This window comes from Polistes fuscatus, unplaced genomic scaffold (genome assembly GCF_010416935.1).
Source record: "Polistes fuscatus isolate 324 unplaced genomic scaffold, CU_Pfus_HIC Scaffold24, whole genome shotgun sequence".
Classification (NCBI taxonomy): domain Eukaryota; kingdom Metazoa; phylum Arthropoda; class Insecta; order Hymenoptera; family Vespidae; genus Polistes; species Polistes fuscatus.
In genome coordinates this window covers 1,783,289-1,804,551 of record NW_025113101.1, presented here as the reverse complement: position 1 = coordinate 1,804,551, position 21,263 = coordinate 1,783,289, and the positions used below count along the sequence as shown (strand labels likewise).

The window sequence follows — 21,263 nt, the reverse complement described above, 5'->3', positions numbered from 1 at the left end:
TCATTTGAATCTGATATAATCCTCATATTCTTATTTTTTATTTTATTTTAGATATAAAATACTCTAATTAAGTATTAAGAATCTCTCCTAATAAATATGTATACGTGCATTTTTGAAATTCACTTAATTATAATAGAGCAAAAATAAGATCTATTGAATTTGAAACAAGAATTGTAAATATTAATGAATATTAAGAATGGAATAAAAATTTATTTTAATAATATTGCTGCTTTATTATTATACAGGATTTATAATAGAGATGACAATCTTTAAATAAGAGCAATATATTTTTTCATATATTAAATTTGATAGAATATATAAAAATTCTAGAATAACATTATATTCATAATTGTGGTATATCTGAACGTAAGTTAAAACAATTATTAATTTTACACACAATCAACAAGCATAAAATGAAAAATAAATATTTTGATTTTATTTGCTTTACAGATACACATACTACTGTACATATTACGTGATCTAAAAATAGAATGTACAATTACTATATATATATATATATATATATGTCTGTTTCACACATAAAAATAAAATTTGTTAGTTAACTCTAATGAGCTTGGTGTGTTTATTCAGTTTGTTCATATTCAATTATGCATTGCTCGTTAAACTTGTTTATATTATATTTAATTGCGCCTGTACATAAAAATATAGAATATCTTAATGATTAAGGATAATGTTCGCCACAGTAGCTGGACTTAAAATTTCAATCAAATAACCATCTGGATCTTTGATAAAAGCAATGCCTTTCATTTTACCATCATTAGGTCTTTTTGCAAACTCAACATTAAGCTTTTCGAATCTTTCGCATGCTTGATCTACATCAGGTACTGCAATACCGATATGACCTGAAAATAATAAATGAAAATATTAACATTATTATGTACATTATTTTGTTAAATACTGTTATAAATGTTTGCAGGTATACATAAACAAATTCATTAAAAATATGTCCTCACCATATCCTCTAGGATCTGAATTTCCATTATGATACTTTGCATCTGGATCCATTTCTGTACCCCAATTGCTAAAACAGAATGATCGATTAAAAATGATATTAAATACCAATTAGTATTTACACTTACTGATTACATTACATACTGGGTCAATTCAATAGTAGCTTTTCTAGAGAAAGTCCATTCGATATTTTCTCTTCTGTCCGTTGGTATATCCTTAGGATTTTCATAACCAAGAAAATAAAGAGAAAATTTCATTTCAGGAAAGTCAAGCTTTTGTAACAAGTGCATTCCAAGAACCTCTGTATAGAAAGGTAATGATTTTCTAGGATCCTTAATACGGTACATTGTTTGTTGCATAATATAATCATTTGTCATTGGGTCTGCTTCCTTACAAAGCTCACGAGCTTCGCTGTTAGTCAATCCAGAAGGTTCACCCATCTAAAATAATTTTTCATGAAGCAATTAATAATTTATTTTTTCTATATTTATCAAAGATTTTTTAGTATTAGTCGATTATCTTATAGATAAACTATCATTATCATTCAAGGTCATAATACGTTGGATAAAGTCTTTTAAAATGAAATATAAAATATATGTTATAGAAATTCGAATGATTATACATTATAATTATAAGATATAATGATTTAATTATTAGAGATTATTTTTTAATAGAAATTATTTTGAAAGTATCATGTTTTGGTATTATAGTAAAGGTTAGTTACGCATCTGTCTAGATTTATTATTAAATTATCACAATTCATATAACAGCTTTATCTTTTAAAAAGCGTGCGTCATCTAAAAAAAGGGAAAAACGGTGTCTTATTCCTTCCTTACCTTTTCTACAATCGTATAAAAATATAAACGAGTATTGTTCACTAACGTAACGGAAGTTGCGCGTATGATTAAGGATTCACGTTGTATCGTACTAGTTACGAAGAGTATCTTTTATAAACCTGTGACTACCGTCTGCTCCATTTATCTTATCTGTCAAAATTGACAAATCGAGTAAAGTTAATCTTTTCTAATTAATTTTCTAATTATTAAGCGTGTGTTGTATCTAAAATGGCACATTGGTTTCATCGTAATAACTTAAAGGCAACAACAACTCAGAAATTTGAATTTAAAGTTAATAATTCTACTGACGCTATTAAGAAACTTTGTAGGTTAGTATATTAAAAGTAAATTTTTAATGTGTATTATAAATATATTAATTTATTTGGCAAATTAATATAATCATTTTTTTTTTTTATATGTTTCAGTGACATAAAATTATCCAGAATTCGTCTTCTGGATTTAATAAGAAATGCTAACAATACAAGTGATTCCATTGAACCAGCTTTCTTGAGTTATTTAAGTTTGTTGTACGGATTTATTTGGGAAATATGTACTTCTGAGGAACATGTTGGAAGGCCCAATCTTAGTAAACTCAGGAACATTCTTGTATTCAAATGGACCCATACGTTACTCGGAACACATACCTAGTAATGCAATTATCGATAAACTAAATTAAAAAGATATATATTATCTACAATCATTGTAAAAGTTTATATTTTTCTTTATAGTTCTAGCTCTGATTCAGTTTATGAAGCAGCTAACATGAGCGTTAATGTGGGCCTTTGGTATATGAAACATGCGGCAATGATTGCTGCTAAGGATGAGTAAGTTTTTATATCACAGAAATAATATATAGTTTTTAAACATTTTTTTGTCACGATATAGCATAACAATGGACGAGGCAAAAAATGTCCATAGTATGTTAAGACGTGCTGCAGGTATATTTACATTTGTACAAACTGAATTTCTACCTCAACTGGCTAGTCCTCCGCCTTTAGGAAGTGATTTAGATCCACGTCTAATAAATGCATATGTAAATCAATGTACCGCAGAAGCACAAGAAGGTTTAATTAAGTCTTTATAGTTAATATATATTATTTTTGTTAAACATTTATTAAATTATTGTATTAATTATATTTCAGTAACAGTGGCAAGGGCGATGGAGTTAAAACACAATGCAAGTTTAATATCAGCACTAGCAAATGAAACAAGTAAATTATTCTTAGATGCTGCTAACACGTTGCGTCCTTTTAAACCAGAAATATCTGCTCAATAATGGTCCTGCACCTCGCGTGAAACCTGACCAACATACTGTTTTTAAAAAATTGGCTCCGACAGTAAAGCTCACATTAGATAAATGTAATAGAGAAAATGGTCTCATGTAAGTATATTTGAAATAACAATTTTTGTAATAAATAACTATTTCCCAAGTTAATAATATAATTAAACGCAACTATTTAGATATCATGATACAGTACCGGGAGAAATCCCGTCTTTGGATACTAAAGCTACTTTTGGTCTTGTCAGTCCTATTGATTTTCAAATGCCTCTCCCTAATTCTATATGGAATGTTGGTGTTTACAAAATATTAGTTGGAGTAGCTCCAGCTAGAACAGAAAGAGAACAGGATTTACCTCCTGTTAAAGAAGAAACTGTTCATCAAAGTAGTAAGGAACCAAAAAATGAAAGTGGATGTGTACTACAATAAGAGTGTTTTAATACACAAAGTAATTGTGTAAATACTTTGCAAAGATTTTAAATATAACACGCTTTTTTATATTTATTATAACGTCGATTGCAAGTCGCTATAACGCTTACTAAGATTGCATTTCGAGTGAAACTAATAGGAGCATAAATATAGATATTTAGTTGCGTTTAGCCTCTTTGATGATGTTTCAATATAATTAGTTTCCAGTACGAGTGTACTTGACTACTAAATACATAAAATATGACGCAAAAAGAATCATTTCACTTTACAATAATATACAGTAATAGATTTAATCTTACATGAAATTAAGCTTTTATATATAGTGTGATCGTATTATCACTGAAAGTGAAAAACTGTATTATTAATGTTGATAATATTGTTATTTTAATTATAATTGTTTCTGCTTAAGTATCGCTTAAGTTATTATGAACTGATTTAGCTGTGATTTGAGATACGCACATACAAAATTGGAGCTAGTCGATTTTTATATAAATAGGGTTTCTACACCTATAATTATGTGCAAAAGTATAATAAAAGTTAATAATGTATTGTACACGTTCCATCGGAGATTAATGATTTTTTTTTAGATATTTTTAATAGAAAACTATTTTTGAAAAAGAGCACTTAAATCATGTTATGTAAGCTGTACATAAAACAAGATTTAAATATTACTTACTATTCAGTTTTAAATAAGTAATGCATGAAAAAAATATATTATGTAAGAACTATATGTTATACAGCTATAAGTTGATAAGCTTTCTTACATAAACTTATAGATAATACAAGCTAAGCTATGTTTTCTTACAGCATAATTATAACACTAGTTTATTCTATTTAGTTTTTTTAATTTATTTGCAATTTGATTAAAAAGAAAAATAATTATTTTCACAGAATGTTAAAATGTGAATTCATCGTGGAATTATTTTCTTGTGATAACAAATGGTAACATATTGTAAGATTAATTTACAATTAGATTAATTTATCTATTTGTTATATATACAGAGACAAAATTATCTTTCAGAAGATAAAAGATAATGTCTTATTTAAGTATTATGTATTGTATATCTCTCTAAATATATTTATAAAATATTTTTAACACAATAAAGATAAAGCAATGCTGAGAAGAAATAATTGTATATGAAATAACAATATTTCATTTCTTTAATGAATTTTTAATTATAATTCAAATCAAAGGGAGATATCTCTCTAAATATATTTATAAAATATTTTTAACACAATAAAGATAAAGCAATGCTAAGAAGAAATAATTGTATATGAAATAACACAATATTTCATTTCTTTAATGAATTTTTAATTATAATTCAAATCAAAGAGAGAGAGAGAGAGAAAGTATATATCGATATATTACATCATCGATTGTTGCTTTCTAACCTAACCTAAGGTGGAAGTACGTCACAGTGATATCGAGTTATTACTTTAGTCAGTCTGCTGCCACGCGCTTCGAATGTGTACAATTGGAAACATCGCGCAGGAGAATGTAAAGTTTCGTTTAATAAGCATAATTAATTTCACTTTCTACTGCAGTGTCAGTAACTGTGAAATAAAACCTAAGAAGAAAAGGAAAGAAAAGAAAAATAGTAAAGAAAATACAAAAATACAATAATATCAATTTTATTCATGAAAAAAGTTACAATATTGTGCATCCAAGTTAATCGTGTACTTCTATACAAAGTGCAGTGAAAGTATTTTATGTCTTTGACCTAATTACCTTTTTTTTTCTTCATTCATTTGATTATGGTATACCTCTGATATATACATTCCTTGAAGAAAATATTCTATTTTTATAAAGTATTATATTATCTTGATAACGTTCGTGCCTAAATTAAAAATTTTATCATAATGAATAAAGAGGCATCTGACGTAATCCGTGTTGGATCTCGAAAGAGTGAGGTATGTGCTGCAAAATTTTTTTATATGGTTGATAAAAGAGAACAAATCAAACATACTTTCATGAACCCACCGTTACGTGAATTCAAATTATACTAATTTTACATATCATTCAGATAAACTCTTATCAATGACCAGTTTTCCTCCTAAATTTTCGGTTTTATTATTTAGCTTTAAGATCTATTCGTTATTCTGTTTTTATTTTTTACATTTAAATGGAATTTAATTTACAGAAATTTAAAGATTAAAGGTAGAATAAAAATGTGTATATATATGTTTATATTTATACGATTTTCTCAATAATATATTTAATTTACATCTTGAATATTTTGTTTCCTATGTTATCATAAGTGGTAGTATGATATAAATGTTATCATTCTACTGTATTCATGCTTAGTCAGCAATTTCTAAGACGTTAATTATTTGATGATGACAGGATGAATTAATTATAAAAATATATTTCCACACAAACTTTTTCTTCGTTATTCAATTCAAGTTTTTTTTAATTCATTAGATATTTGTTTACATAACATGATTTACGAACAAATCATTCAATTTTATTGCTTATTAATTACATTGATTTTTCTTTTTATGTTTTTAGTTAGCGCTTATTCAAACTAGATATGTAATAGACTCTTTAAAGGAAATTTATCCAAAAAAGGAATTTGAAATAGGTAAGGAGAAATATTATTTTTATAATTTAAATATAGGAATTATATATTGATAAAAAATAAAGATAAGTTAAGATTTTTGTTTAAATACAGATTCGATCATCATTACGAATCATATAGCATATTGATATATTAGTTAGAAACTTTTAGTATATTATGTAACACTTGAGACATTTAAAGAAAATAGCTCTGTTCCGTATTTAGTAACATATATGTGTACTATGTGTGTATATATATATATATATGTATATATGTAATGAAACCAAATTTTCATTTATATCCATTATATGTTTTTAGTAACAATGAATACGAAGGGAGATAAAATATTAGATAAATCGTTACCCAAAATTGGAGAGAAATCGTTATTCACGGAAGAACTAGAATTGGCTTTAGAAACTGGTCGTGTTGACTTTTTAGTACACTCCTTAAAAGATTTACCTACCATACTGCCACAAGGAATGGTGTTAGGTGCAATATTGAAGTAAGTAGATGCAGAGTAATATTAATGATCATTTTTTTATTACAGCTAGATATCCGTTTCTGAAAAGAGTACTTTCATAACTCAAGGATAAATATGTATATATATTTATCAAGGATATATATCAAGAATATTTTATTATATTATATGATTCACCCTATATATACACATATAAGAATCTTGATTTTTGGTGGCACATCTGAATATGTTTAATTCATGTTACATTTAAAATTACAATGTATTAAAAATTATCATGTTCTTGAAATAAACATTACCCTGATATAAATTCAGAATCTGTTTCTTTGATTTTAAATCGATGATATTGTTTGATGTTTATTTCATTGCGAAATAGTCCTGAAAAATAAGAATTGTTTTTTTTAGACGTGAAGATCCACGTGATGCAGTTGTAATGTCGAAGAAATATAAAGACAAAACGTTATCTACACTGCCAAAAGGGAGTGTAATAGGTACTAGTTCATTAAGAAGATCAGCTCAATTAGCTAGAAATATGCAGCATTTAACTGTACAAAATATACGTGGTAATTTAAATACTAGGTTAAAAAAATTAGATGACGAAGAAAGCCCATTTGCTGCAATTATTTTAGCCGTTGCTGGTTTGAAAAGAATGGGATGGGACGATAGAATAAGTCAGGTAATATTTTTATACAACAATTATTTTCTATGTGAATATATATTAAATACATAATTCTATTTATTTATAGATATTAGAACCAGAAGAAGCATTGTACGCTGTAGGTCAGGGAGCATTAGGAGTAGAGTGCAGAGAATCTGATTGGAAAATACTTTCTCTTTTAGAACCTTTGCACGATATAGATACAACATTGAGATGTGTATGCGAACGATCTTTTTTAAAGACACTTGGTGGTGGGTGTTCTGCTCCAGTTGCAGTTTCTTCCACTTTAACTGAAAAAGATTTAGTTATTACTGGAGCAGTTTGGTCTCTTGATGGTCAAACTTTAATAAAAGATACAGCAAAAAGTGAACTCTATATACCGGATGATGATGCAGAACCTCCGAAGTAAGCATTTTTAAGTACTATACATTTAATGTTTTTTATTATGTCTATATAATAGATATTTTTTATATTATTTTTGATGTTAAATAGGAAATGTCAATATAGAGAACCCCGTTTATATAGCGGTGTAGTACCAGGTAATATAAGTAGTCTAAGTCTTTTATGCGCTGAACAACTTGGCAAAGATATTGCTGCGAAACTAATAGCTAAGAATGCTTTAGAAGTAATGTTTAAAGCTAGAAACGAAATTTTAAATTCAGAATGATAAACTATGCAAACTATAGGAGTTCATTGTTCCTTGTTTCTTAAAATGATGTTTTAAGGAATATAGAATTATTAAAAATACAATTTTGTTTTAAGTTGAATTATTTTTTTATTATCTTTTTTCCTATAAATAATTAACAATTAATTCAATTTTTACGTCTTCGTTTTTTCAATTAAGCAAGGAGTTCTTCATATTATAGTATATTTATATACATAAAATATTTAGGAAAGTATAAAGAAATTTAATCTAAGATAATTAACTATAATTAATTATAATTGATATATTGTAAATAACAGCTTTATTTAATTATTTTTGTGCAACCTGCAGATTTATTATCAGTGTTATTATATATATAAATGACTGAAATTCATTCTATTCGTTAAATTCATCAATTCAGATTTTGATTCATTACTCTTATGATTTTATACTTTTTAATATGAAAACTCAATATATGTATATATTATACACGTTGCTTCTTGTTAGAACATGTAATATAATTTCATAATGTTTTATTACACATATCAGCTGTTAAACAATTATTTTTATAAACAAAATAATATATTATTATTGTTACCAATTATATTATGATCCTCTTTCATTTTGAAAGATATAAGAACACCAACTAAGTGTAGTACCTTTACTTAACAAATGTTAATCGTAAGATATCTTATATAAATGTTATCTAGGTTCAGGTTTTATTTAACAGCTTGTTATTTTGTATAACAATATAATCATACGTGAAAATGAACAAGAAAATCTATTTTATGAAAACCTATATATAAAATTCATTGCAAACGTTGGAATTAACGTAATTTGTACATATTACATTATATATTAATAAAGAAAAAGAGAGAAAACTCAATACTTGACAATTTTATATTTCACATTATTTAAATAATGGATTTTTTAAGATAACGATGAGTGTAGTAACTTATATAATATTTTTTTATTAATAACATTTAATTTGTGCTGATGCAATATAGATTATAACCACTTTGTAGTCTTATCAATAGAAATTGTATAACATTTTCATTGCTTACATAGTGCGCGCAATGTATTTTTATAAGAATATATAGAATATGTTTTTTTTGTTTATACAAAAAATAACTGTAATCATTTATATGTGCTAGTGCCTATTATAGAAGATAATATTATATGCAACCGTCTTAACGTTCTGTTTGTTACAGAAATTCTTCTAATACAGAGATCTAGTAGTGGATATCTTTACATAGATACAAGCAAATTTTGAAATTAATATCGTCAATAACAATAATACAATTGATTATTAATTTTGGTTATTGCAACAAACATTATGTATTAGATATATGGTATTATTGCATATAGATGAGTCAGATAACTATAATTATCTAACTTAGCACAATTTAATTACAATTACTAAAAATTGTTAGTTAAATATATATGTATTTTGAATCAAAATATAGGTCATATATAATTTTCCTAAAACTTCGAATTTTATGAAACACAAGTAGGTTTATTAGAACTCTACATAATTAATAAAGAAAGATAAATCATTTAATGACTAGAACTATTAGTCAATTAAAAACGTGTGAAATAAAAATATATTATACATGTGAATATAAACTTGTATTTATAATTGCAACTTATTGTAATATAAAATGAATATGTATTTTTGTTACTATCTTATAAATTACGTAATGTTATTGTAATTACCAAAAAGTCAAGTTATGGTGGCAACTATAATATACGAAATGAGAGTGTACACATTCTACTAATGCCAAATTTTATTTAAAAGTTCAATGTGAATCTATAGTATTCTATTCAACATCTTCTTCTGACATTGCAGTTTGAGAAACTAGCTTCTGTAAAAGATATTAAAGAAACTTATCAATCTTAATTGATATGGATGCTTGAAATATCTCAACATATACGCACTTGGCCAACAGAAGGTATTCTTTGCAACAAAAGATTAAAGATTTGAGGTGGCAGTGTTTTTTCAAGAACTTGCAACAAGTGACTAGGCTGACCACAAACTGCAACTGCATTGGCTAAATGTTCAATTCCACTTTCTACATCACCATGCATAAGCATTTCTTCTCCAAGTTGTACCTATTAATAAATCAATATTTTTCTATTATACTGTACATATATTTTATACATAATATCAAAGTAACAGTTTAATAATATTTTTATTAACCTCTTGCAAGAAGAATTTCTGTACTGTCTCGTGGTCTTTAAGATCTGGTATTTTAGAACTTGCTTTCTGTGCTTGTTTTCTAGCACGTCTTCCTAAAATAAAATAATTATTAACAAACTATAATAATATAATAAAATAATATAATAATATAATATATAAAAATTATTAGTGTTTTTTCATGTATAAAGCATAACGAATCAAATGTTATTTGAATACAAGTATAATCATTTAAAATAAATTATCACATAAATATCTATGAGAAAGTTATCAAATAGATAAAAAAAAAAGATAAAAATTAAATAGATAAGGAAATTAACACGATGAATAATATTTTTTTTCATCTAATTCTATAATTCAAACTGGTGAATACAATATTTAATATTTTTATTTGAGCACGTGAATATTTTATCTGATGTAAGAATAATTATCAAGACCATGTGTATTAGATCCAATTTCTAGACTTACGTTCACGTAGTTTCTTTTTAAAGTCTGGATCACTACGGCGTTTTTGGTCGAAGTAAAAACAATAGCCAACAAAAATACCAGCGATGCCTACGGCAATACCCACTGCAGCTTTTGAAATCATGGTCATTCTGATAAATAACTTTAAATAATATAATGATGAAACTTATAAAATCCTCATTGCAACTTCGACCATCATGGAAAAGGCTATCTTCCCTCTAGTGCGAATCAGTGTGAATAAACCAAATTGTACTTAAGGCATGTTTTTAAACAATAATTTAATATTAAGGTACGTTCTTTTGTGCGCTTGCAGGAATTCAAAGTTAAAATTCCAGTTCACGGATTAGTTAAACGTTCAATGTTTATTAACCAATCAGAATGCATTTTTATGTTACGCTTAGTTTTTATATAAAAAAAATATATAACATATTTTTTTATAAAACTTGCATAAAATAGTACTAATAGATATATAATATTTTATTTTATATTGTATTATATTATTTATGTTATATTTATTTTTTATTTTAAATATACATACAATCGAAAGAATATCACGTGACTGTGTAACAATGCGTACTCTACGTTTAAAATAGAGAACTAGTTTCGCGCCGAATTAATCATACAAGAAGTAAATAAAAAATCTACGCGAAAGGATATTTTATAAATTTATTCATATTGTATTTGTTATGTATATAATATAAAAGTAAAATAATATGCCGTTAGTAAAAAAGCCTATGCGTTATGCTCATCCGGAAGGACATACAGATGTTTGTTATTATACTGGAAAAGAGTGAGTAAACAATTGTTAAATTATTGTTGTTAATTATTCTTTATACTATATTGTATGCACATATATTAATTATTATTTGTATTTACATTTAAGGGGAGGTCTTATTACTTGTGGTTCAGATGGAGATGTTAGATCATGGTTGAATTTAATGGACGATGATCCAACAGCAAGTTGTATTGCAGAACAAGCAGTAGCAGTGATATCAAAGGTAAAGTAATGTTTTAATTTATATTTTTCGTAATTACGACTAAGAGTGAATTATTTTAAAACAATCTAATGATTGCACTGAATATTTAAAATAATACATCTTTTTTATATGTCGTACCAAAATAAAATTATAATATATATTTCAGGAAGGCAAAATATATGTAGGTAATGATAACAATACTGTTCAAATACTCACTCATCCAGATCTCGAAAAAGAAGGAATAGTTACTAGATTCGCTGCACCAGTATGCGCTTTAGCTACTACAACAAATAGTAATTATATTGTATCGGGTGGATGGTATGTTCAAATTATTTCTTTCGCATAATATTATATATTTGGTCTTTTAAATATATTACATTATTGTATTAAATTTTATAGTGATATGAGAATACAAATTACCAATATCAATACATCGCATAGTATAGAACTGGAAGGACATGAAGCCCCTATATTAGGTTTATCTTTGGATCCGAAGGAAGAATTTGTTGTATGTAGAATACATGGTATATTTAGTATTTAGTTTATTAAATTTGTATGCACTTATAGCATGAAATTAAATGTCACAGGCTTCTTCTAGCGCTGATGGTTCTATTAGAATTTGGGACATTAAGGAAAAATGTACCGTTAATGTTTGGAATAATGTTGTACCTAAGTGTAATTCATTTTTTACTGCAAAGACTTATTGTACACCTAGTTTTCATTGTAAAGATGGAAGTTGCCTTGCGTATCCACATAATAAAGATATAATTATTGTAGAAAGATTAACTTGGAAGGAATCATATAAATTTCAATGTCCTACTTTAAAAGCTGTGAGTTTTTATAGTCTAGAATTTATTTAATATTACTTATAAAATCAGGATATTTTAAAATTATATTTTACTTTGTAATATAGGAATTTAGCATTTGCAAATTTTCTGACTGTGGCACAAGATTAGCTGCCAGTACAGTATATGGAGAAATTGTTGCATGGAATATGGAAAATATGGCATTGATAGGGAATATTGAACATCCACAAAATACTAAAATTACTGCATTGGTGTGGAAACATAATTCATCAGACGAAATAGCATTTTGTGATTTTTCAGGCCAGTTAGGTTGCATCGATGTGGTATGTATAAATTGATATATATTATTATATTATTAAAATATATTATTATAGCTGTTATTATATATTTTTAGATAGTTAATAACCAATCAGAAGATCCCCAAAGTAAAAATGGACTTTCAACGAATAATGAAATTCATGAAACTACAGAAATTCCATTGAATTACATTAATGATAACGATGATGATGATGATGAAGATAATGTAATAAGTTTAAATAAAATAAAAGCATCTGTAGAATATGAAAACGATGAAAAGTCTGATATTATGTTAGAGAAAGTACAAGATGCAGCGCATGATGTTAAAAGTTTTATGCCAGAAATACGAATACAACCACCTTTTCAACCAGGATCTTCACCTATTCATTTATTATCACGATTTATGGTAAAATTACTTTATACTTTATTAAAAGTATGGTAATAAAAATAAATATGTTTTTATTAATATTTTTATTTGAATTGTTACAGGTGTGGAATCATGTAGGCGTAGTAAAGTGTTTTAATTCAGAAGATGGAGAAGAATCTAGTATTGAAGTAGAATTTCATGATATTACAATTCATCGCAGCATGCATATAAATAATTATTTGAATCATACTATTGCCGCTTTATCATCTAACGCTCTTGTGTTAAATTGTCCTTCAATTGAAGATACAGCAAGCAAACTTGTCGTAGTAGTATTGCAAGGTTAGAAAACTATTTAAATTAATTGTTATTAACATTAATGACATACATATATTCATACAGTCGTCGAACTATTTTAACCCTTTGCACTCGAGGCCTTTTTCTGTTATTTCATAAAGCTCTATTGCCTAAATAAAACCTAAATAAACATCGTTATTGTTCGAATTATCGTGTTAAACCGAGTGCAAAGGATTAATTATCAAATTAGCTATTTAATGTAATAGAAACACTTTAAATTTAAGGCTGGGGTTCTGGAAATAAAGAATGGTCAATAGATCTTCCGGAAGGAGAAGATGGGCAATGCGTTGCTGCTGGTGACAATTTTTTAGCAATTGCCACTTCTAGGAGATACTTGAGAATCTTTATGATAGGTGGAACACAACGTGAAGTTATAGCTTTGCCTGGTCCTGTTGTCGCAATGAATTGATTTAACAATCATCTTGTCGTTGCTTATCATGATGGACTAGGTAAAATATAAAAAATTAAACAATAAGTCATAATGTCAAATAATTCATATGTTTATTATTTATAGGAGTAACTGGAGATAACCCATAGGTATAACTTATCCAGTTACTCCTATTAATAATAAACCTATGAATTATTTTACATTACGACTTCTTGTTTTAACTTTTTTATCTTTTAACCTAGTCCATATTTCTCAGCTACCTACATATATTCTCTTTTAACCCCCTCCTTTTCCTTCCCCCCTTTCCCCCGTCCCCTCTTTCCCCCCTTTTTCCCCCCCCCTCTCTCCCTCCCCCTCCTTCCTTTCCCCCCCCCCCCCCCCCTCCTTTTTTTCTTTTTTTCCTTTCCCCCCCCCTTCACCGCTCTTTGCATACAAAATTTTGGAACACGTTTGAAAAATCAAAAATTGAGTGTTCCTCTTTGTCCCTCATCAGATCTTACATGGTTAGGATTATCCGATTTTGGAATCTCCCAGTTATAACTGATTTCAGAAAGATCCTTATAAAACTATCTGATAAACAAATCATTTTATCGGCGAGTATATTGTGCTATGGTAGGAAAGGTAAAAAGAAAATGAATATCTTATTAGGTGTTTTGAAAATTAAAACTTCCTGCAAATGACGAGAATTTGGCTCATAACCTAACATTTTCAGTGGAGAATTTTGTTATTTAACTACTGTATATTATTTTTTAACTAGGGCAAAGGTAAAGCTGATCATTATTTTATAATTGGAGTAAGTGAAGAGCGTAGATCTGTTCGTTGTGTATTATGTAAAGGAAGTTATTATCCAATAACTACTCCACGGCCAGTTGTTACCGAAATATCTTTAACAATTCCTCTTTGTGAACCTGATTCGGAAAAAACAGAACAGGAAACTCAATTGTGGCAATTAGGAAGTCAACCATCGGATGAAAACGAAGCAGTACTATTTCTTATTGCAGTATGTACAATTTTCTTTGTTTTTTGTCCTTTTTCCGTCACTGTATAAAATTACTAGATAAAGTAATAATAAATGCTTGAAATTTAAATAGTTGGCTTGTCGAAGTAACGTTGAATATCGCGCAGTCGAATTATGTGAACAAATAGCATCCCCAAAGGTATTAGATTTGGCGCTAACATCTGCAGCGCGTATTAATCGTACTGCATTAATGAAAAAATTGGAATCCATTGCTGACGTTAAAGAAAAGCAAGAAGAAGAAGAAAAAGAAGAAAAAGAAGAAAAAGAAAATAATGATCAAAATGGTACAAAAAATGGTGATGAGATAATCGAAGATACAGAGGAATTATTTTTAACCCCGGTGATAAATAAAAAACCTGATATAGAAATAAGGCCATTATCAATGACTGAATCTTTATCAATGAGAAGAAGTAATCCCTTTTTGAAAACTACTACTTCATCGTCAACGGGTAAAATGAAAAAAAGATAATTAATATTTAATTTATTAATTTTATTAATAAATATTTATTTATATAACTGTTCGTTTTAATTTTCATATTACAGGTTTAATTGGTCTCAATACTGCACAAGAAAAGCCTCAAAGATCAATAGTAGACAAAACTACACCTTCTCCTAAATTAAAACCGAAAAATGGAGTAAAAAAAGAAACGTTTGTTGCCTGGTACGCAAAACAGAAGAAACATTTACAAGAAGAATTTCCCGATTATAAACCTGCTGAATTAACAAAAATAGCTTTATCGAGATACAAAGAAATCTCTAAAACACAAGATAAAGAGGAACCATTCGAAAGAAAGAAACGGAAATTATCAAGTCCTGAAACAGAACTAAATAGTCAACCAAAACGATCGTTTGCTGAAAAATTGAGTTCTTTTGCGAACGAAAAATAAACCATTTAAAACAACAAAAGAGAAAAAAGATATTTTTAAATTAGGTAGATCCGATTTATGAAGTAATTATTTTTAGCACTATTACAGAGCGCTAACATATTTTATATACTATCGCATAAAATATTTTTATACGTAATAATATATTTAAAAGAAAAGAAATGAGAAAAAAATGGATCAGTAAAGAAATTAATTTTTATTGATCTTAGTATTATATATTTGGTATTTAATGTGAACACATTGGAAACTACATAATACACACGCATACGCACATACTTTCAAGGTTGTTGAATCAAAGATATCCTTTGTATCGATAAAGTTTCGATTGATCTACTATCCTGTCGATAAAACAGACTTAGAAGCTTCAAATCTCTTCAGTCTACTTTAAATCTTTGAACAAGCGGTACGTTGAATTTTGACGGTAGTAAATATTAATTTTAAATAAGAGAAGAGACTAAACTGAAGAAAAAGACAATGTTGGAAAAAGCATTTAAAGGTAAATACAATAAGAATAAATTTAGATAATCGTTAGGTAGATGAATTTCGAGGTTGCGTCTAAATATAAATTTAAGTTAGATACATAAATCGCGTGTGTTTCATTGCATCACCGTTGAGATGCTCGCATTCGGAAAACGAAACGCCGATTATTTAGATTATTAATTGTTTATTAATCAATTGTTATATTTATGAAATAATTCTTAATTTTTCTTTTTACCCGATATACGAATTTAATAAATATAACTTTCGAAAATTTTGATAGTTTTTATGTTACGTTTGCGTGGGACAAAAAAATATATAAAAATACAATAATAATAAATAAAATAATAATAAAAACAAAATATACACACAAATTGAATAATTTTATCGTATCAATGTTTTACGAAAGACATTTTAATCAATTATCTTTTTCATTAGGAGATAAGTTAAAGACTTGTATTCAAAGAAATATCAAATAATCTTATTGTTAAATATGATAGTAAACAGGAAGTAGAGAAAGAAGAATACAATTTTTTTTTTTTTTATATAAATCAGCATTTTATTACTCTAATGAAGGACATAAGTTAAAAAAGATCTAACTATATGAGAGTTATAGTTTACATTTTTATACCTAATTATTATGTAAAACCAAGTCCATTTACAACCCATGTGTGTGTGTGTTGGCTCTTAGTATTATTAATATTTAAATATTATATTTAATATTCTTTTTTCTATATTTAGTACCCTTTTCTAATCAACCCAGGCTTTTTTTCCATCCCTCATTATTTCTCCACTATATAATATTAAATCTCCTATTAAAAAATTAAATATTTTCATTCTTCTTCTAAAATTATCTGTAAATAAACTTTTTCGATACCATCCCATGTTTGCCTCATTATCAGATTTTTCTTCTTTATCAGGTTTTACATATACCATCTGTTCTTATTATCACTTCTAAAGAATTCATCCTTAAAAAATAGGTGAATCATTTCACTTCTTTTATTTTCTTACCTTTTCAGCTTTTAGCAAATTTTTTTCCTTCTTCCTCATTCTTTTTTAAACACCATAATAATTTTTTCCTTTCAATGAATTAATTCAACATTTTCCTTATTCCTTTTTTTATCCAATAAAACAATATCATCTGAATATGCGAAGATCTAGATCTTTTCTTTTCCGCTTATTAATTTGTTTAATTCTTATCCTCTACTTAAAATGCTCTTTCAAATCCACAATGAAAATGATGAAAAGAGTTGGGTTTCCTCGTTTCATTCCCTTTTCCGTCTAAAATTTTGTTTGGTCTCTTTATTAAACTTTTTTTTATTTGATTAGTTTTCATCATAACTTATCAATTCCTACTCTCGAATGTCAATACAGGTGTCAAATAAAGGTTTTAGATTTATAAAACAGTAGGCGTATGGTTTCTCTAATTTTTTTGTATTTACAATTAGCTCTTTTTCCACTACATGTTGTAGATTTTAAATATTCTCTACAGTTTCATTCCAGAAGTATAATTTATTTATTTTACGGTTCTAAAATTTTAAATATATTCTTATCGAAACTATCCATCTATCTTTTATAATAATCGAAGTACATAAAATAAGATAACATTATATAAGAGATTGACACAAATGTAGGTTCGACATTAAAAATCATCGCTGAAGTTTAATTTATAATTTACAAGAGATTACACTCACACACACATTAAATATTTTTCAGAATAGACAAATACTATTTTATATTTAATAAGTAGATATATTAGTTAAATATATATAGAAATATATAAAGTATCAACTAATTATTTCGTTATTTGTTTTTTTTTTGTTTTTGTTTTTTTTGTAATTTAAACGTTATTTTTTCTTTTCAATAATAAGTAAAAAATATTAAAAGTAAATTATCGCGCGAATGTTTAAAAGTGCGAACGTAATAACGTTTCTAAGTATTCATTATAATCATTATTATCAATGTTTTGTTCTCATTTTTTTGTTCCATAAAATATAACAATTTTAAATAGATGACAAAGCACTAATGAAATATTAATTTGTAAAATATATTATCGAGTATGAGGGGTTGCCTTATTCACGCGTTAGGATCGAATTGCCTTCATTGCGGTTTAGGTTTAAAAAGGCCTCCATCAAACCTTGAGAAAACAGCAGGATATCATATTTATTGCAATCTCTATAATGGAGATATTGTCGTTTGTTAACGAAGTAATAACTCAGATATAGTAAATTACTTGAGTGATTCGAACGATTTAGAAACTATTGTTCTTATCTCCAATTAAGCACGTACCTCATATAGTAATGCCGTTTTGATAATATGCAAATATCTTATTCATTTATAGATCATATTCCACTGGACGTTATTCAAGATGCAATGGGTATTATGGGTCCTTGGCATATTGTTATTGCTATAGCACTTTCTCTTGTCAAATTCCCAGTTGCTTGGCATCAACTCTCAATTGTATTTTTAGCACCCCCAACTAATTTTTCTTGCATATCACCCGAATCCTCAACTAATGAATCCATGGTCATGAAATGTTATGTTAATGTTGATAACGGTACCATGGAAAAATGTAATAAATTTAGATACGATAGAAGAATCTTTCGAGAAAGTATTATAACGGAGGTTCGTTAAATATAATTTAATTTAAATAGCGCATATTTACTATTTTTTTTTATTATTTTACATTTAATTTTTGTTAGAAGATATATATGTATATGCATTTTAAATATTATTTTTGTTTTAGTGGGATTTAGTTTGTGATAGAGAACAATTAGCGAATGTTGTACAGTCGTGCACAATGTTTGGCGTACTACTTGGTAATTTTTTATTCAGCTCGGTGGCCGATAGGTATACAAATTATTTATTATTTTAAATATAAAAATGATCATATTTTGTGTGAACATTCTTTTTTTCTCGTATATATAAAAAAAAAAATTAATGTTAAATTAACAATAATATTTTCAGAATCGGTCGTAAAAAGCCATTAATGATTGCAATAGCCTTGCAGTCGGTAACAGGTGTTATTAGCTCTTATGCTGTGTGGTTCGAATTATTTCTATTTTTTAAATTTTTGTCCGCAATAGCTACGGGTGGAACTATGTTAATTAGTTTTGTTTTATGTGAGTTTCCTATTAGTAATTTATAACAAAAATTAAATGTTATTATACTTGGAATTGTAAATCATAGTTATTCTTTTAATTTTTCCTTGTATTCTTTGCAGTGATGGAAATTGTAGGAATCGAATGGCGATCGGCAATGTCAATACTCTTTCACGTACCGTTTATAATTGGTCATTTAACTACTCCTCTTGTATCTTATTTAACGCACACGTGGCACAAATTTCAATTGGCTATTTCAATACCAGCAATTTGTTTATTATCTTACTATTGGTAAAAATTAAATAACATTAATTATATAAAATATATATATATATATAATTGAATATAAGTGACTAATATTATTTTAAACAAATTTAGGATAATTCCAGAATCACCTAGGTGGTTACTCGCTACCGGTAAACCGGCGGAAGCTGAGATTATTTTATTGAAAGCTGCCAGACGGAATAAGATTCCATTAGAAAATGTTAATAGAGCGATAGATTCGCACGAAAGTCAAAAACTGTCTCGGAGAATAGATAAAACTAATTACAATGTCACACATTTGTTTAGAACGCCTAATATGAGATTTAAAAGTATTTGTATATTTATTAATTGGTTCTTTTGTGGTATTTGTTTTTTTGGATTAGCACAGTATATGGGTCATATTGATGGAAATATATTTATTAATGTTACTATCTCAGGTAAAAATTTGTCTAATAATATTATTATTCAAATTTATATAATATATATGTAATGTAATATTTAATAACGCATTTGTATTGTATTACTTTACAGCTGTTGTTGAGTTACCAGGTACCATTGTAGTTCTGTGCTTGATATCGCGAGTATCACGTTTAAAAATATTAATGGGAGCAAATTTGTTGACTGGCTTGAGTTTACTTTTAATTGTAATAATAAACAATCCAAATGTTACACTTTATCTAGCAAGTTTAGGAATCGCTGGAACCGCTATCAGTTTTCCAACCATATATTTATATAGCAGTGAAATATTTCCTACTGTCGTTAGAAATAACGGGGTTGGTGTAGGCAGTGTATGTGCTAGATTAGGAAGCATGATAGCACCTTATATTGCTACTCTGGTAAAATAATTTTAAATATTTTGTATATTACGCGCGTAAGCGTCTGCGCATGCGTGTGCATCTGCGTACGCACCTCTACATGCGCACTTGCATGCATCTGCGTACGCACCTCCGCATGCGCACTTGCATGCATCTGCGTACGTACCTCCTCATGCACGCGCGCATGCATCTGCGTATGCACCCCCGCATGCGCACTGTATATATATATGAAATGTTTTTTATATAGCTATTTATATTTTTATTATTACAGGGAAAAATTCAATTTTGGTTGCCTCCTGTCATATTTGGATTAGGACAATTAATCGGGGCTTGTCTCTGTCTTTTATTACCAGAAACGATGAATTGTGAATTACCTGAGACCATCGAGGATGGTGAAAATTTTAGAAAGTAGGGATTATAATATAGTTAAGATTTAATATTTATTGTCTTTATATAATAATATATATATATTCGTAGATTAATTACTTATATGTATATATAGCTTTATTATTTTATTATCGTATATTTTAAGATATTTTTATTATAGGCAAGCTTCTGTTCAAAGCACATCTTCAGAACATAACAATACTTGAAGATTGATTTAATTCTGCAGTTAAATACATTCACAATTAATATTTTGAACAAATAGAGTGGTTTCGATTGAAAAGTATTCAATTGATTTATATTTTAATATCAATATTAATATTTCTTATTCCATAAAGTGACTTACAATTTTATTAAAAAAATATGAGATAATACAGTTACATTTAAAAATTGTATTTCTGAGTATTTTAAAGAAATTATGTTCTTTATTCAACACCTAAGCTTTATTAACTTGTTAAAGAGATGTATATCATTGTTTTATTTTTAATTATCATATACAATATTGTTTATAAATTACATTATTTTTGTATATATATATATATATATATATATATATATATATATAATTTACAATATTTTTTGATAAATGATATATTTGGAGTTAGCTAAAGCAGATCTT

The 21,263-nt window shown here is 27.2% G+C and overlaps 6 protein-coding genes across 7 annotated transcripts; 4 read left to right on the top strand and 2 right to left on the bottom strand.

The window, feature by feature from the left end:
* Positions 1–414: 414 nt before the first annotated feature.
* LOC122518306 (lactoylglutathione lyase) lies at positions 415–1,891 on the bottom strand. Its single transcript, XM_043637181.1, has 4 exons — positions 1,809–1,891; positions 1,117–1,412; positions 975–1,042; positions 415–863 (listed from the first exon to the last, which is right to left on the bottom strand). Exons 2-4 carry the CDS (start codon positions 1,410–1,412, stop codon positions 676–678), a joined length of 552 nt encoding a protein of 183 aa, XP_043493116.1. The 5' UTR covers positions 1,809–1,891; the 3' UTR covers positions 415–675.
* A 143-nt stretch (positions 1,892–2,034) lies between these two features.
* LOC122518293 (BRO1 domain-containing protein BROX-like) lies at positions 2,035–4,139 on the top strand. Its single transcript, XM_043637161.1, is given in 7 exon segments — positions 2,035–2,137; positions 2,234–2,455; positions 2,537–2,632; positions 2,694–2,872; positions 2,951–3,080; positions 3,082–3,189; positions 3,270–4,139. Coding segments are annotated over 7 exon segments (1,083 nt in total). The 5' UTR covers positions 2,035–2,036; the 3' UTR covers positions 3,517–4,139.
* Positions 4,140–4,898: 759 nt separating this feature from the next.
* On the top strand, positions 4,899–7,974 carry LOC122518295 (porphobilinogen deaminase). The gene is made up of 6 exons (XM_043637163.1): positions 4,899–5,427; positions 6,026–6,098; positions 6,393–6,576; positions 6,955–7,225; positions 7,296–7,612; positions 7,700–7,974. Exons 1-6 carry the CDS (start codon positions 5,377–5,379, stop codon positions 7,872–7,874), a joined length of 1,071 nt encoding a protein of 356 aa, XP_043493098.1. The 5' UTR covers positions 4,899–5,376; the 3' UTR covers positions 7,875–7,974.
* Positions 7,975–9,345: 1,371 nt separating this feature from the next.
* Positions 9,346–10,754, bottom strand: LOC122518307 (mitochondrial import receptor subunit TOM20 homolog). The gene is made up of 4 exons (XM_043637182.1): positions 10,516–10,754; positions 10,051–10,142; positions 9,789–9,962; positions 9,346–9,715 (listed from the first exon to the last, which is right to left on the bottom strand). The coding sequence occupies exons 1-4, from the start codon at positions 10,640–10,642 to the stop codon at positions 9,671–9,673; spliced, it is 438 nt and encodes a 145-aa protein (XP_043493117.1). The 5' UTR covers positions 10,643–10,754; the 3' UTR covers positions 9,346–9,670.
* Positions 10,755–11,088: 334 nt separating this feature from the next.
* LOC122518435 (WD repeat and HMG-box DNA-binding protein 1) lies at positions 11,089–15,625 on the top strand. The gene is given in 14 exon segments (XM_043637376.1): positions 11,089–11,302; positions 11,396–11,510; positions 11,656–11,807; positions 11,889–11,997; positions 12,077–12,319; positions 12,403–12,618; positions 12,690–12,998; positions 13,082–13,298; positions 13,538–13,762; positions 14,114–14,234; positions 14,300–14,351; positions 14,459–14,701; positions 14,793–15,168; positions 15,263–15,625. Coding segments are annotated over 14 exon segments (2,799 nt in total). The 5' UTR covers positions 11,089–11,225; the 3' UTR covers positions 15,607–15,625.
* A 129-nt stretch (positions 15,626–15,754) lies between these two features.
* LOC122518285 (organic cation transporter protein-like) lies at positions 15,755–20,977 on the top strand. Of its 2 annotated transcripts, none has more exons than XM_043637150.1 (9): positions 15,755–16,099; positions 18,422–18,705; positions 18,827–18,930; positions 19,048–19,202; positions 19,304–19,472; positions 19,560–19,882; positions 19,977–20,218; positions 20,532–20,668; positions 20,808–20,977. In XM_043637150.1, the coding sequence occupies exons 1-9, from the start codon at positions 16,078–16,080 to the stop codon at positions 20,851–20,853; spliced, it is 1,482 nt and encodes a 493-aa protein (XP_043493085.1). In that variant the 5' UTR covers positions 15,755–16,077; the 3' UTR covers positions 20,854–20,977. The 2 variants fall into 2 exon arrangements, with proteins under 2 accessions (XP_043493085.1, XP_043493084.1); XM_043637149.1 differs by having other exon boundaries at positions 19,977–20,281.
* The last annotated feature ends 286 nt before the right edge of the window (positions 20,978–21,263 follow it).

Excerpts from the sequence above, each read along its gene's own strand:
- LOC122518306 (XM_043637181.1), bottom strand. The coding sequence starts at position 1,412 with ATGGGTGAACCTTCTGGATTGACTAACAGCGAAGCTCGTGAGCTTTGT. Across the intron at positions 1,043-1,116 it reads GCTACTATTGAATTGACCCA|CAATTGGGGTACAGAAATGG; the intron begins GTATGTAATGTA and ends ATTCTGTTTTAG. Across the intron at positions 864-974 it reads TTCAGATCCTAGAGGATATG|GTCATATCGGTATTGCAGTA; the intron begins GTGAGGACATAT and ends TATTATTTTCAG.
- LOC122518295 (XM_043637163.1), top strand. The coding sequence starts at position 5,377 with ATGAATAAAGAGGCATCTGACGTAATCCGTGTTGGATCTCGAAAGAGT. Across the intron at positions 6,099-6,392 it reads AAAAAAGGAATTTGAAATAG|TAACAATGAATACGAAGGGA; the intron begins GTAAGGAGAAAT and ends ATATGTTTTTAG. Across the intron at positions 6,577-6,954 it reads GTGTTAGGTGCAATATTGAA|ACGTGAAGATCCACGTGATG; the intron begins GTAAGTAGATGC and ends TGTTTTTTTTAG.
- LOC122518307 (XM_043637182.1), bottom strand. The coding sequence starts at position 10,642 with ATGACCATGATTTCAAAAGCTGCAGTGGGTATTGCCGTAGGCATCGCT. Across the intron at positions 10,143-10,515 it reads TAAAAAGAAACTACGTGAAC|GAAGACGTGCTAGAAAACAA; the intron begins GTAAGTCTAGAA and ends ATTTTATTTTAG. Across the intron at positions 9,963-10,050 it reads AGAAATTCTTCTTGCAAGAG|GTACAACTTGGAGAAGAAAT; the intron begins GTTAATAAAAAT and ends ATTTATTAATAG.
- LOC122518285 (XM_043637149.1), top strand. The coding sequence starts at position 16,078 with ATGTTGGAAAAAGCATTTAAAG. Across the intron at positions 16,100-18,421 it reads GTTGGAAAAAGCATTTAAAG|ATCATATTCCACTGGACGTT; the intron begins GTAAATACAATA and ends ATTCATTTATAG. Across the intron at positions 20,282-20,531 it reads CACCTTATATTGCTACTCTG|GGAAAAATTCAATTTTGGTT; the intron begins GTAAAATAATTT and ends TTATTATTACAG.